The 13,389-nt window shown below is 49.7% G+C and overlaps 1 protein-coding gene across 4 annotated transcripts in view; it reads left to right on the top strand.

Annotated features, from left to right (window-relative positions):
* Nucleotides 1–5: 5 nt before the first annotated feature.
* The window catches only part of TTLL5 (tubulin tyrosine ligase like 5), a 34,765-nt gene continuing 21,381 nt past the window's right edge, over nt 6–13,389 (top strand). For 3 of the 4 annotated variants that reach the window (XR_014466288.1, XM_083167203.1, XM_083167202.1), the window contains exons 1-8: nt 6–172; nt 3,961–4,067; nt 6,032–6,114; nt 6,195–6,301; nt 6,564–6,694; nt 9,932–10,014; nt 10,767–10,836; nt 11,351–11,435. Coding sequence is in view for 3 of the 4 variants with exons in the window: in XM_083167203.1 (XP_083023329.1) it covers nt 102–172; nt 3,961–4,067; nt 6,032–6,114; nt 6,195–6,301; nt 6,564–6,694; nt 9,932–10,014; nt 10,767–10,836; nt 11,351–11,435 (737 nt within the window). In the remaining variant the exon portion in view is untranslated. Of the gene's footprint in view, nt 173–3,960; nt 4,068–6,031; nt 6,115–6,194; nt 6,302–6,563; nt 6,695–9,931; nt 10,015–10,766; nt 10,837–11,350; nt 11,436–13,389 lie in introns of those variants that run through there. The other variant, XM_083167204.1, reaches the window with a different exon arrangement.

Raw genomic sequence — 13,389 nt, 5'->3', positions numbered from 1 at the left:
CCGTTTGCTAAGACGATGGAGATGACGTTTAATGTGGGAGGGGCGAGCCTGGTTGTTGTGGTAACGGGAGAAGCGGATAAGTCGCCTTAATTCTGGAGGTAATGCCCGTTCCTCTGCCCCGAGAACCCGGTGACCCGATGTGCCCCGCAGAGAAGAAAGATGGCGACACCGGGTGAGACTGATAACGTTTCCAGATCCCTAGGATCCCTATGTCACAGTCCCAGATCCTGGGAATCCCTGTGTTATAGTCCCAGATCCTGGGGATCCCTATGATCCTTATGCCGCATTCCGTTCCTAGGGATCCCTATGTCACAGTCACAGATCCTGGGGTTACCTATGTTGCAGTTCCAGTTCCTGGGGTTCCCTATGTCCCGCACCCTGGGGATCTCTGTGTGACAGTCCCGTACCCTGGAGATTTCTGTGACAGTCCCGCACCCCTGTGATCCCTGTGTGACAGTGCCGCGCCCCTGGTACCCTGTGTAACAGTCGCGTACCCCGGGGATCCCTTTAGGAAAGTCCCGCACCCCGGGGATCTCTGTGTGACAGTCCAGCACCCAGGGGATCCCTGTGTCACAGTCCCGCACCCTGGGGAACCCTATGTTACAGTCTTATATCCTGAGGATCCCTATGTTGCAGTCCCAGATCCTGGGGATCCTTATGTCTCGCACCCCGGGGATAGCTGTATGACCGTTTCGCACCCTGGGGATCCCTGTGTGACAATCCAGCACCTCTGGGATCCCTGTGTGACAGTCCTGCACCTCAGGGATCCCTTGGTGACCGTCCCGCACCTTGGGGTTTCCTGTGTGACAGTCCCACACCCTGGGGATCCCTGTGTGACAGTCAGGGCCGGATTAACAATGGGCCTGATGGAGCTATAGCTCCAGGCCCACTCTCCAAATAGGCCTATTTTGTAGCTGAGGGACAGGGCTTTCCAACGAGACCAGCCCTGCGTCGCTAGCCCCCCGGGAACCGGAGATACCGCCAGACAAACCTGGAACGTTTTCCCCACAGGATAACATGGGACCCAGTAATTCCGACCTCCACCCTGTTCCAACGGCTGCCAGTTCCCCCTACAGCATCACAGAAACTCGAGGTTGATCTCAGTCGAACCCAAATCGCTGGGCCTTCAATCTGATACCTGGTCCATATGGGTTCATTGGTTCTAGAAATATTGCTATCTGAAATGTAATTTCATGGCTGTTCATGTTGTTTGAGGACAGATTTCTCTGGAACCAAACGGCCCAGTTTTACGGGACCGAAATCATTCGAAGCCTAAATGTAAATGGGTCAGTTGGTTCCAAAGATATAGCTGGTTGTTTAAAGGGGGCGGGGTGGTTTTCTCTCCCCCTCAAACCAGAAAATGCAGGGACTAGGCTGGTGTAAAAGGGGCCAGTTTGAGAATGTCCCTGCATGATCCTGGGACCATATTCCCTGCATTTTGTGGTATGAAAGAGGTATTTTTTCAAATAGCCAGGACATGCAGTGCTCTGAAGACAGCCGGGCAGCCCCCTGCTGTCTGCCTGGCTGTTAATGGCTGTCATTTCTGCCCGGCGGCAACTGTCCCCCAGTTACCACGAGCATGTATTCCCCCTTGGCAATGAGCATGGAACCCCTGGCAATGAACATGTAGGTAAGCAACACTTATGTAGCATAATTTTTAATAGGCATTATGGTGTTTATACATAATGGAGATTATGGTGTGAGGCTTAACATGTAATGGGCATTATGGTGTAAATTTTTAATGTGCACCTTTGGCGCGCAATGCCACTATTTATGAAGCATATTGTGCATTATTGCTCAATCTGTTTGGTATAGTGCAGGCATGTCCAAACTATGGCCCTCCAGCTGTGAAACTACAAGTCCCATCATGCATTGCCACAGTTTTGCAATTAGGGAATGCTAAAACTATGTCAAGGCATGCTGGGACGTGTAGTTTCACAACAGCTGGAGGGCCACTGTTTGGACATGCCTGGTATAGTGTGTATTTTGGCTCAATCCATGTGGCAAAATGTGAATTTTGCCTTAATCTGTGTGGCATAACATGAATTTTGACTCAATCCATGTGCCATACTGTGAATTTTTGCTCAATCGGTGTGAATTTTGGCTCATTCCATGTGTCATAATGTGTATGAGGCAAGTATAGTATAAGGGGTTACTATTGTGTTGCATGATTTGTATAAGGGGTATATGGTGTGGTAAACTTAGGTGACCACATAAAAGGTGCTGACATATTGTCTACCAAGTTTCGGCTTTCAGTATTTTTTTTATGACTGGAGTCCCGCCTCACCCTGCAAGTATCTTAGGACATCGGCGTCCTGCGGGTGCACCTTTGGAGTGCACCCGCCAATATATCTCCGTGCATTTTTCTTATGCCAGCCCCCTGCCTTTTCCAGGCATATATAATTAGTTGAAAGGGTACTTGTTTCCTAGAACGGCCACAATCGTGAGTGATCGTGGCTCTTAATTAAGGGACACGATCCTCACGATGTGGCCGATTTTTTACAAATTTTTCACTTTGATTGACAGAAATCGGGTCAATCGGTCGGTCGCGACCAATTAAAATCGGCCGCGATGCGACCGACCGATTGACCCGATTTTTCCATAGACTTCAATGTTAAAAAATCTTTTAACATTGAAATCGGTCGGTCTTGTGCCATTATAATGGCACAAGATGAGATGGACTTGATTAAGTCCATCTCACATAGGGAAAAATGATAAAAAAGGTGAAATGGGCCAATATGACCCATTTCACATTTTTTATGTGCCCGCCATGACCCCACGATAGACGTGAACCCGAAGCGTGGCGAGCGCAGCGAGCCCGCGAGGGGCGGCGGTGCGCGTCCTCCGACCTTTTCATTCCCCTACTATCCACTAGGGCGTGGAGTGAGAATATAATAGTGTGGCGAGCGCAGCGAGCCACCGAGCCCGAAGCGTGGCGAGCGCAGCGAGCCCCGCGAGGGGACGCGTATACCTGTGAAGTTAGACGCGTCCCCTCGCGGGGCTCGCTGCGCTCGCCACGCTTCGGGCTCGGTGGCTCGCTGCGCTCGCCACACTATTATATTCTCACTCCACGCCCTAGTGGATAGTAGGGGAATGAAAAGGTCGGAGGACGCGCACCGCCGCCCCTCGCGGGCTCGCTGCGCTCGCCACGCTTCGGGTTCACGTCTATCGTGGGGTCTAGCACACTTATTAACATTTGGGGGGGCAATTTAAACAAATCTGGTGTAAAAAAAAAAAAAATCGGGTGAAAAATCGGTCGATCGGATCGGTCGCATCGTATGCGACCAAATCGCATGCGATGCGATCGATCCGATTTTTTATCTTACGACCACAACGATCTAAATCGTTGTGGCCGTTCTAGGAAACAAGTACCGTTGAAAGTATTTACACAAATACAGACACACCCATGAGCAGATCACCCAAAAACAACACTGGTCACGCCCCCACATTATTAGGTGCTGGCCACAACCCCTATTATTGCGCATAATAGGCCCTTGATCATTTTCAGCTCCAGGCCCATTTAGATCTTAATCTGGCTCTGGTGACAGTCCAGCACCACGGGAATCCCTGTGTGACAGTCCCGCATCACGGGAATCCCTGTGTGACAGTCCCGCACTTAGACTTAGGTTATATACTTATTATTATAAGCGACGGTGTGTTAAGGGGAGAGGACCCCGGAATATGGTGTGCCGGGTGGGCTGCCAACGGAGAGCTTGTAGGTTTATTTGTGCCCTTAAAGCCCAAACTGCTGAATAATAGAGGTTAGGGTTACTTCACAGTGGGCCCATGAGCTTGCACTTCATCTGCTTCCTGTGATATAATCGCAGACCGATTCAGTCATTGCATTACAGTGAGGCTCAGCCAGATCCAGGCTTTTACCTGTCTATGAAAGTGTCTCACTGGCTGCTGTGATCTGATAAATGACTGAGGTGTCTGTGTCCATGTTCCCTTACCATACAGTGAATACTCGTGTATCCTGTGGACCGGAGGTTCTCGGAAAGTTCCAGTCCTGCTGTTCCATGCAGAGGCGATTCTGACCAAGGAGCTGTCCCTGCGCGTTGTTGGTGGTAAGGACTACAGAGCGTTTATATCTGGTGTCTCACACAATGGCATGTATATAATATATACTGATAGACACTTGTATAGGAATATGTATGATATAGAAACATAGAATTTGACGGCAGATAAGAACCACTTGGCCCATCTAGTCTGCCCCCTTTTTTTTTTTAAACCTGTTACCTCAAACCATATTTGATCCTTATTTTTTTGTAAGGATATCAATATGCTTATCCCAAGCATGTTTAAATTGTACTAATGTATTTGCCTCTACCACCTCTGATGGGAGGCTATTCCACTTATCTACTACTCTTTCTGTGAAGTAATTCTTCCTCACATTTCCCCTGAATCTTCCTCCCTCTAGTTTCAGTGCATGTCCTCGTGTTCTGTTGCTCCTCTTCCTGTGAAGAATGTCTCCCACCTGTACCTTGTTAAAACCCTTGATATATTTGAAAGTTTCTATCATGTCCCCCTTTCCCTTCTCTGCTCTAAAGTATACATATACCTCTCCCTATGCAACCAAGCATCTAACTTGCCTTCTTCATTGCTTTGTTACATTACCTACCTGCCTTTAAGTCCCCTGAAATAGTGACACCTAGATCCCTCTCTTCCTCAGTAATTTCCATTATAGTGCCATTTATACTATATTTTCTTTGGATTTCTGAGACCCAAGTGCATGATTTTGCATTTTTTGGCATTAAACTGTAGTTGCTATGCTCTTGACCATTCCTCTAATCTACCTAGATCCTCAATCATTTGTTTTACCCCTCCTGGTTTGTCTACCCTGTTGCATACCTTTGTGTCATTTGCAAAAAGGCACATTTTACCCTCAATTCCATTTGCAATATCACCAATAAAGATATTAAAAAGCACAGGTCCAAGTACAGATCCCTGGGGTACTCCACTTGTAACCTTTCCCTCCTTTGACTGTACTCAGTTTACTACAACTCTCTGTTTTCTGTCCTGCAACCACGCTCTTATCCATTCAACTATCTTAGAATTCAATCCCAAGCTTTCAAGTTTATTTAACAGTCTACGATGTGGGACAGTGTCAAAAGCTTTACTAAAGTCTAGATAAGCTACATCGACAGCCCCACCTTGATCTATTACTCTAGTCACCCAGTCAAAAAAGTCAATAAGATTTGTTTGACATGATCTTCCCCCAGTAAACCCATGCTTTTTTGGATCCTGTAAATTGCTGGTTTTGAGATATTCTACAACTCTTTGTTTTAAGAGTGTTTCCAGCAATTTCCCTACTACTGATGTAAGGCTCACTGGTCGATAGTTGCTTACCTCTTCCTTGCTTCCACTTTTGTGCAGTGGGACTACATTTGCTTTTTCCCAGTCCTCTGGGATTACTCCAGTAGCTAGTGACTGGTTGAATAATTCTGTTATTGGTTTTACCAGCTCCCCTTTAAGCTCTTTTAGTATCCTTGGATGTATCCCATCTGGCCCCATTGATTTATCCACTTTCAGTTTTGAGAGTTCTGTGAGGACTTTCTCCTCTGTAAATGTAGTTGTCTCTCCCTCAGTTTTCTGACTATACTTGCAACTTAATATGTTTGTAGACTTCAGTCTACTGCTTTTCTCCACTGGTGTTTTTCCAGTTGATGTCCTGGTTCGGATCCTCATCCCTAATACTGACCAGTTTCCCCATTAGGTACTTTTCATTGGGTCCTCCTCAAACAACAGGTGGAAATTTGTGCTTTACTGTGAGAAAGGCTGGGTCTTCTATTACAGGAAGAGGGATCATTTACCAGAATTCTGAGTTTTACCAGACTTTCTGGGAGACTACCTGTTTGATTTAATGGTCTAACTGCCCCATGATGTTATATGTGCTTACAGTATTACCAGATCATACTGTACAATCATACTGTACATTGCAGTATTACTGAAGATGTTATCCTAAATGTTTGCATAACTAAGAGCAGATGGTGGAGCTGGCGTTTCCTGACCCTCCCTTCTCTCCATGCAGAGTACTATCACCTGTCCTACAAGATGGTTCGCACAGACAGCCGCCTGGTCCGAAACATTCTTTCTGCACACGGCTTCCAGGAGGTGAGAACAACTTGTCACTAAATGCACCCTGCGATGGGTCTGCCCTCTAGTGGTGATAACATGATGTCACCATTTCCTAGGTCAATGCAAATAGTAATGATTTTAACCTGATGTGGACAGGATCTCATATAAAGCCGCATCTCATGAGGAGCCTGGCCAGTTTCCAGAAAGTCAACCACTTCCCCAGGTAAGAGATAGCTGCCCAGTGACCACAGGGGCCCATTTACAGGTCATAACTGCTGAGATGTATGTGCCACTGCTGTTCCACTGAGGGACACTCTACAGCTGATCACTGATGGCAGTTTAAGGGGACAATCTAGAAGTTCTCTGAGCTTCAACTGAACTACAGTTGTTGTCGGATTGGACCATACGGAGGCTCCTGCTGGTCACCCTGTCATACTTGTATTACTGTGAGCGATTTCCATGATCTCGGTGTCTCTCTGTCTCAGGTCCTATGAGCTGACCCGCAAAGATCGTCTTTACAAGAATGTTCAGCGCATGCAGCAGACCCATGGACAACGGAACTTCAACCTCCTGCCCCTGACCTACCTGCTGCCCGGAGAGTACCAGGAGTTCTGCAGTAAGTGAGGCAGAGGGTCTGCACTGTCTGCAAGGGATTGGGTGTATATGCCTGTCACAGTGCGCTGTTCTGTGTCTGGGGTCTGCTCTGTCTGGTAGAGAGTGGGTGTATGTGCCTGTGACAGTGCGCCATTCTGTGTCTGGGGTCTGCACTGACTGGAGAGGATATGGTGTATGTGCCTGTCACAGTGCGCTGTTCTGTGTCTGGGGTCTGCACTGACTAGAGGGGATATGGTGTATGTGCCTGTCACAGTGCGCTGTTCTGTGTCTGGGGTCTGCACTGACTGGAGGGGATATGGTGTATGTGCCTGTCACAGTGCGCTGTTCTGTGTCTGGGGTCTGCACTGACTGGAGGGGATATGGTGTATGTGCCTGTCACAGTGCGCTGTTCTGTCTCTGGGGTCTGCACTGACTGGAGGGGATATGGTGTATGTGCCTGTCACAGTGCGCTGTTCTGTGTCTGGGGTCTGCACTGACTGGAGGGGATATGGTGTATGTGCCTGTCACAGTGCGCTGTTCTGTGTCTGGGGTCTGCACTGACGAGGGGATTGGGTGTATGTACCTGTGACAGTGCGCCATTCTGTGTCTGGGGTCTGCACTGACTGGAGGGGATATGGTGTATGTGCCTGTCACAGTGCGCTGTTCTGTGTCTGGGGTCTGCACTGACTAGAGGGGACTGGGTGTATGTGCCTGTGACAGTGCGCTGTTCTGTGTCTGGGGTCTGCACTGACTGAAGGGGATATGGTGTATGTGCCTGTCACAGTGCGCTGTTCTGTGTCTTGGGTCTGCACTGACTGGAGGGGATATGGTGTATGTGCCTGTCACAGTGCGCTGTTCTGTGTCTGGGGTATGCACTGACTAGAGGGGACTGGGTGTATGTACCTGTCACAGTGCGCTGCTCTGTGTCTTGGGTCTGCACTGACTGGAGGGGATATGGTGTATGTGCCTGTCACAGTGCGCTGTTCTGTGTCTGGGGTCTGCACTGACTGGAGGGGATATGGTGTATGTGCCTGTCACAATGCGCTGTTCTGTGTCTGGGGTCTGCTCTGTCTGGAAGAGATTGGGTGTATGTGCCTGTCACAGTGCGCTGTTCTGTGTCTGGGGTCTGCACTGACTGAAGGGGATATGGTGTATGTGCCTGTCACAGTGCGCTGTTCTGTGTCTTGGGTCTGCACTGACTGGAGGGGATATGGTGTATGTGCCTGTCACAGTGCGCTGTTCTGTGTCTGGGGTATGCACTGACTAGAGGGGACTGGGTGTATGTACCTGTCACAGTGCGCTGCTCTGTGTCTTGGGTCTGCACTGACTGGAGGGGATATGGTGTATGTGCCTGTCACAGTGCGCTGTTCTGTGTCTGGGGTCTGCACTGACTGGAGGGGATATGGTGTATGTGCCTGTCACAATGCGTTGTTCTGTGTCTGGGGTCTGCTCTGTCTGGAAGAGATTGGGTGTATGTGCCTGTCACAGTGCGCTGTTCTGTGTCTGGGGTCTGCACTGACTAGAGGGGACTGGGTGTATGTACCTGTCACAGTGCGCTGTTCTGTGTCTTGGGTCTGCACTGACTGGAGGGGATATGGTGTATGTGCCTGTCACAGTGCGCTGTTCTGTGTCTGGGGTCTGCACTGACTAGAGGGGACATTGGTGTATGTACCTGTCACAGTGCGCTGCTCTGTGTCTGGGGTCTGCACTGACTGGAGGGGATATGGTGTATGTGCCTGTCACAATGCGCTGTTCTGTGTCTGGGGTCTGCTCTGTCTGGAAGAGATTGGGTGTATGTGCCTGTCACAGTGCGCTGTTCTCTGTCTGGGGTCTGCACTGACTGGAGGGGATATGGTGTATGTGCCTGTCACAGTGCGCTGCTCTGTGTCTGGGGTCTGCACTGACTGGAGGGGATATGGTGTATGTGCCTGTCACAGTGCCCTGTTCTGTGTCTGGGGTCTGTACTGACTGGAGGAGATATGGTGTATGTGCCTGTCACAGTGCACTTCTCTGTGTCTGGGGTCTGCACTGACTGGAGGGGATATGGTGTATGTGCCTGTCACAGTGCGCTGCTCTGTGTCTTGGGTCTGCACTGACTGGAGGGGATATGGTGTATGTGCCTGTCACAATGCGCTGTTCTGTGTCTGGGGTCTGCACTGACTAGAGGGGACTGGGTGTATGTGCCTGTGACAGTGCGCTGCTCTGTGTCTGGGGTCTGCACTGACTGGAGGGGATATGGTGTATGTGCCTGTCACAGTGCGCTGCTCTGTGTCTGGGGTCTGCACTGACTGGAGGGGATATGGTGTATGTGCCTGTCACAGTGCCCTGTTCTGTGTCTGGGGTCTGTACTGACTGGAGGGGATATGGTGTGTGTATGTGCCTGTGACAGTGCGCTGTTCTGTGTCTAGGGTCTGCACTGACTAGAGGGGACTGGGTGTATGTGCCTGTGACAGTGCGCCATTCTGTGTCTGGGGTCTGCACTGACTGGAGGGGATATGGTGTATGTGCCTGTCACACTGCGCTGTTCTGTGTCTGGGGTCTGCACTGACTGGAGGGGATATGGTGTATGTGCCTGTCACAGTGCACTGTTCTGTGTCTGGGGTCTGCACTGACTGGAGGGGATTAGGTGTATGTGCCTGTCACAGTACGCTGTTCTGTTTCTGGGGTCTGCACTGACTGGAGGGGATTGGGTGTATGTGCCTGTCACAGTGCGCTGTTCTGTGTCTTGGGTCTGCACTGACTGGAGGGGATTGGGTGTATGTGCCTGTCACAGTGCGCTGTTCTGTGTCTGGGGTCTGTACTGCCTGGAGGGGATATGGTGTATGTTCCTGTCACAGTGCGCTGTTCTCTGTCCGGGGTCTGCACTGACTGGAGGGGATTGGGTGTATGTGCCTCTCACAGTGCGCTGTTCTGTCTCTGGGGTCTGCACTGACTGGAGGGGATGGTGTATGTGCCTCTCACAGTGCGCTGTTCTGTCTCTGGGGTCTGCACTGACTGGAGGGGATTGGGTGTATGTGCCTCTCACAGTGCGCTGTTCTGTCTCTGGGGTCTGCACTGACTGGAGGGGATTTGGTGTATGTGCCTGTCACAGTGCGCTGTTCTGTCTCTGGGGTCTGCACTGACTGGAGGGGATATGGTGTATGTGCCTGTCACAGTGCCCTGTTCTGTGTCTGGGGTCTGCACTGACTGGAGGGGATTGGGTGTATGTGCCCATGACTGTGCGCTATTCTGAGTCTGACCTCTCTGTGTCCTCCTGCAGATGCCTTCTCAAAGGACCGCGGCCCGTGGATTGTTAAGCCGGTGGCATCTTCCCGGGGACGTGGAGTTTATTTAATCAACTCTGTATGTAACTAATTCCCTCCTCTCTCTCCCATCTCTCTTCTTCTTCTTATTATTATTATAATTTTATTTATAAGGCGCCACAAGTGTTTCGCAGCGCCGTACAAAGGAACAATACAAGGAGACAAAGCTTGAAAAAATTGAATAAATAACAAGAATACAGTAAAAATAAAGAGCGCCACAGTTCAATACACATTACAGCTTGGATATAAGTAGTGAGGACTCAATCAACATACAACTAGAGGCTAGATGCCAATGATGGAGATGAGTATGCGGACAAAGATGGTCACTGAGTGTTGGAGTATAGGAGAGCTGTGAGTGACATGTGAAGAGAAGAGGGCTTTGACAACAGGAGGGAAGAGGGCCCTGCTCAGAGGAGCTTACAATCTAGTTCTTACCTCCAGCAGTCTCTAATCCTCCCCTTCTGTAATGCCCTGTACACACAGTTTAATTTGGTCTATTTTTCTATTAGATTTTGCTTACATAAGCAAAATCAAATCGAAATCAAACTAATTCGATTTCAATTCGATCCCCAATAGAATAGACTGTGCAGGCAAGCCTTGCGATTCGATCCCATATAGCAAGGCAATTGCACCATGTGTTTACACGTTTACCCTCTCCATCCCTCTCTCTCGCTCTCCATCTCTCTCTCGCTCTCCATCTATCTCTCGCTCTCCATCTCTCTCTCGCTCTCCATCTCTCTCTCTCTTCTGTTAGTTCTGGTCAGTAATTCTCCTGTCCCCTTGGTCTTGCAGCCCTCACAAATCAGTATGGAGGATAACATTCTGGTATCCCGCTACATCAGTAACCCGTTGCTCATTGACGGTGAGTGTTTTGCTGTTACGTGGCCCTGTTGCATGCTGGTGACATTGCTGTGTATAAATGTATATATTTATATAATATATATATCTATGTCTGGGGGGCGGCACTCCATGCGATTAAATGCAACTCAACATAAAATTAAATGAAGCGGTGCCCTCCTCTTTGGCAGGTTTGATGCTGTCCCACCCACAGTTTTATATATGTATATATGTATATATATATATATATATATATATATATATATATATATATATATATATATATATATATATATATATATATATACAAGTGAAGGAGGCAATCATCAAGTGCCTCCTTCACTTGCATATATTATACAGATGGCTCCGTTTGGATGGACACCGGGGCAAGTTGCTGCATCATTATAGAGTGCCTTTTCTCAGTTGTACAGTTGTACTTATATATGTTTGTATATATGTGTATGTACGTTATGTTTGTCCTTGGGGGTCTGAGTCTATACTTCGGGGTCTATTAATTTTAAATGTGTTATCTCTTTTAGGGTTTAAGTTTGATGTCCGCCTCTATGTCTTAATAACTTCATATGACCCTTTAGTAATTTATCTTTATGAAGAGGGACTTACCAGGTAAGGATGTCAGACACAGCCACGTAGCCCCAGCCTCTAATATCCCCGTCACACAGCCCCAGCCTCTAATATCCCTGTCACACAGCCCCAGCCTGTAGTATCCCGGTCACACAGCCCCAGCCTCTAATATCCCTGTCACACAGCCCCAGCCTGTAGTATCCCGGTCACACAGCCCCAGTCTCTAATATCCCTGTCACACAGCCCCAGCCTCTAATATCCCTGTCACACAGCCCCAGCCTCTAATATCCCTGTCACACAGCCCCTGCCTCTAATGTCCCTTTCACACAGCCCCAGCCTCTAATATCCCTGTCACACAGCCCCAGCCTCTAATATCCCTGTCACACAGCCCCAGCCTCTAATATCCCTGTCACACAGCCCCAGCCTCTAATATCCCCATCACACAGCCCCAGCCTCTAATATCCCTGTCACACAGCCCCAGCCTGTAATATCCCCATCACACAGCCCAAGCCTCTAATATCCCTGTCACACAGCCCCAGCCTCTAATATCCCTGTCACACAGCCCCAGCCTCTAATATCCCTGTCACACAGCCCCAGCCTCTAATATCCCTGTCACACAGCCCCAGCCTGTAATATCCCTGTCACACAACCCCAGCCTGTAATATCCCTGTCACACAGCCCCAGCCTGTAATATCCCTGTCACACAGCCCCAGCCTGTAATATCCCTGTCACACAGCCCCAGCCTGTAATATTCCCGTCACACAGCCCCAGCCTGTAATATCCCCGTCACACAGCCCCAGTCTCTAATATCCCTGTCACACAGCCCCAGCCTCTAATATCCCTGTCACACAGCCCCAGCCTCTAATATCCCTGTCACACAGCCCCAGCCTCTAATATCCCTGTCACACAGCCCCAGCCTCTAATATCCCTGTCACACAACCCCAGCCTGTAGTATCCCGGTCACACAGCCCCAGCCTGTAATATTCCTGTCACACAGCCCCAGCCTGTAATATCCCTGTCACACAGCCCCAGCCTCTAATATCCCCGTCACACAGCCCCAGCCTCTAATATCCCTGTCACACAGCCCCAGCCTGTAATATTCCTGTCACACAGCCCCAGCCTGTAATATCCCTGTCACACAGCCCCAGCCTCTAATATCCCCGTCACACAGCCCCAGCCTCTAATATCCCTGTCACACAGCCCCAGCCTCTAATATCCCTGTCACACAGCCCCAGCCTCTAATATCCCTGTCACACAGCCCCAGCCTCTAATATCCCGGTCACACAGCCCCAGCCTGTAATATTCCTGTCACACAGCCCCAGCCTCTAATATCCCTGTCACACAGCCTCAGCCTGTAATATCCCTGTCACATAGCCCCAGCCTCTAATATCCCTGTCACACAGCCCCAGCCTCTAATATCCCTGTCACACAGCCCCAGCCTCTAATATCCCTGTCACACAGCCCCAGCCTATAATATCCCTGTCACACAGCCCCAGCCTGTAATATTCCTGTCACACAGCCCCAGCCTGTAATATTCCTGTCACACAGCCTCAGCCTCTAATATCCCTGTCACACAGCCCCAGCCTGTAATATCCCCGTCACACAGCCCCAGCCTGTAATATCCCCGTCACACAGCCCCAGCCTCTAATATCCCTGTCACACAGCCCCAGCCTCTAATATCCCTGTCACACAGCCCCAGCCTCTAATATCCCTGTCACACAGCCCCAGCCTGTAGTATCCCGGTCACACAGCCCCAGCCTCTAATATCCCTGTCCCACAGCCCCTGCCTCTAATATCCCTGTCACACAGCCCCTGCCTCAAATGTCCCCTTCACACAGCCCCAGCCTGTAATATCCCCGTCACACAGCCCCAGCCTGTAATATCCCCGTCACACAGCCCCAGCCTGTAATATCCCCGTCACACAGCCCCAGCCTGTAATATCCCCGTCACACAGCCCCAGCCTGTAATATCCCCGTCACACAGCCCCAGCCTGTAA

The sequence above is a fragment of the Crinia signifera genome, chromosome 12 (assembly GCF_055691185.1).
Source record: "Crinia signifera chromosome 12, ASM5569118v1, whole genome shotgun sequence".
Lineage (NCBI taxonomy): Eukaryota > Metazoa > Chordata > Amphibia > Anura > Myobatrachidae > Crinia > Crinia signifera.
Note: the sequence above shows the minus strand (reverse complement) of the source record. Positions and strands in the feature narration are given on the sequence as shown.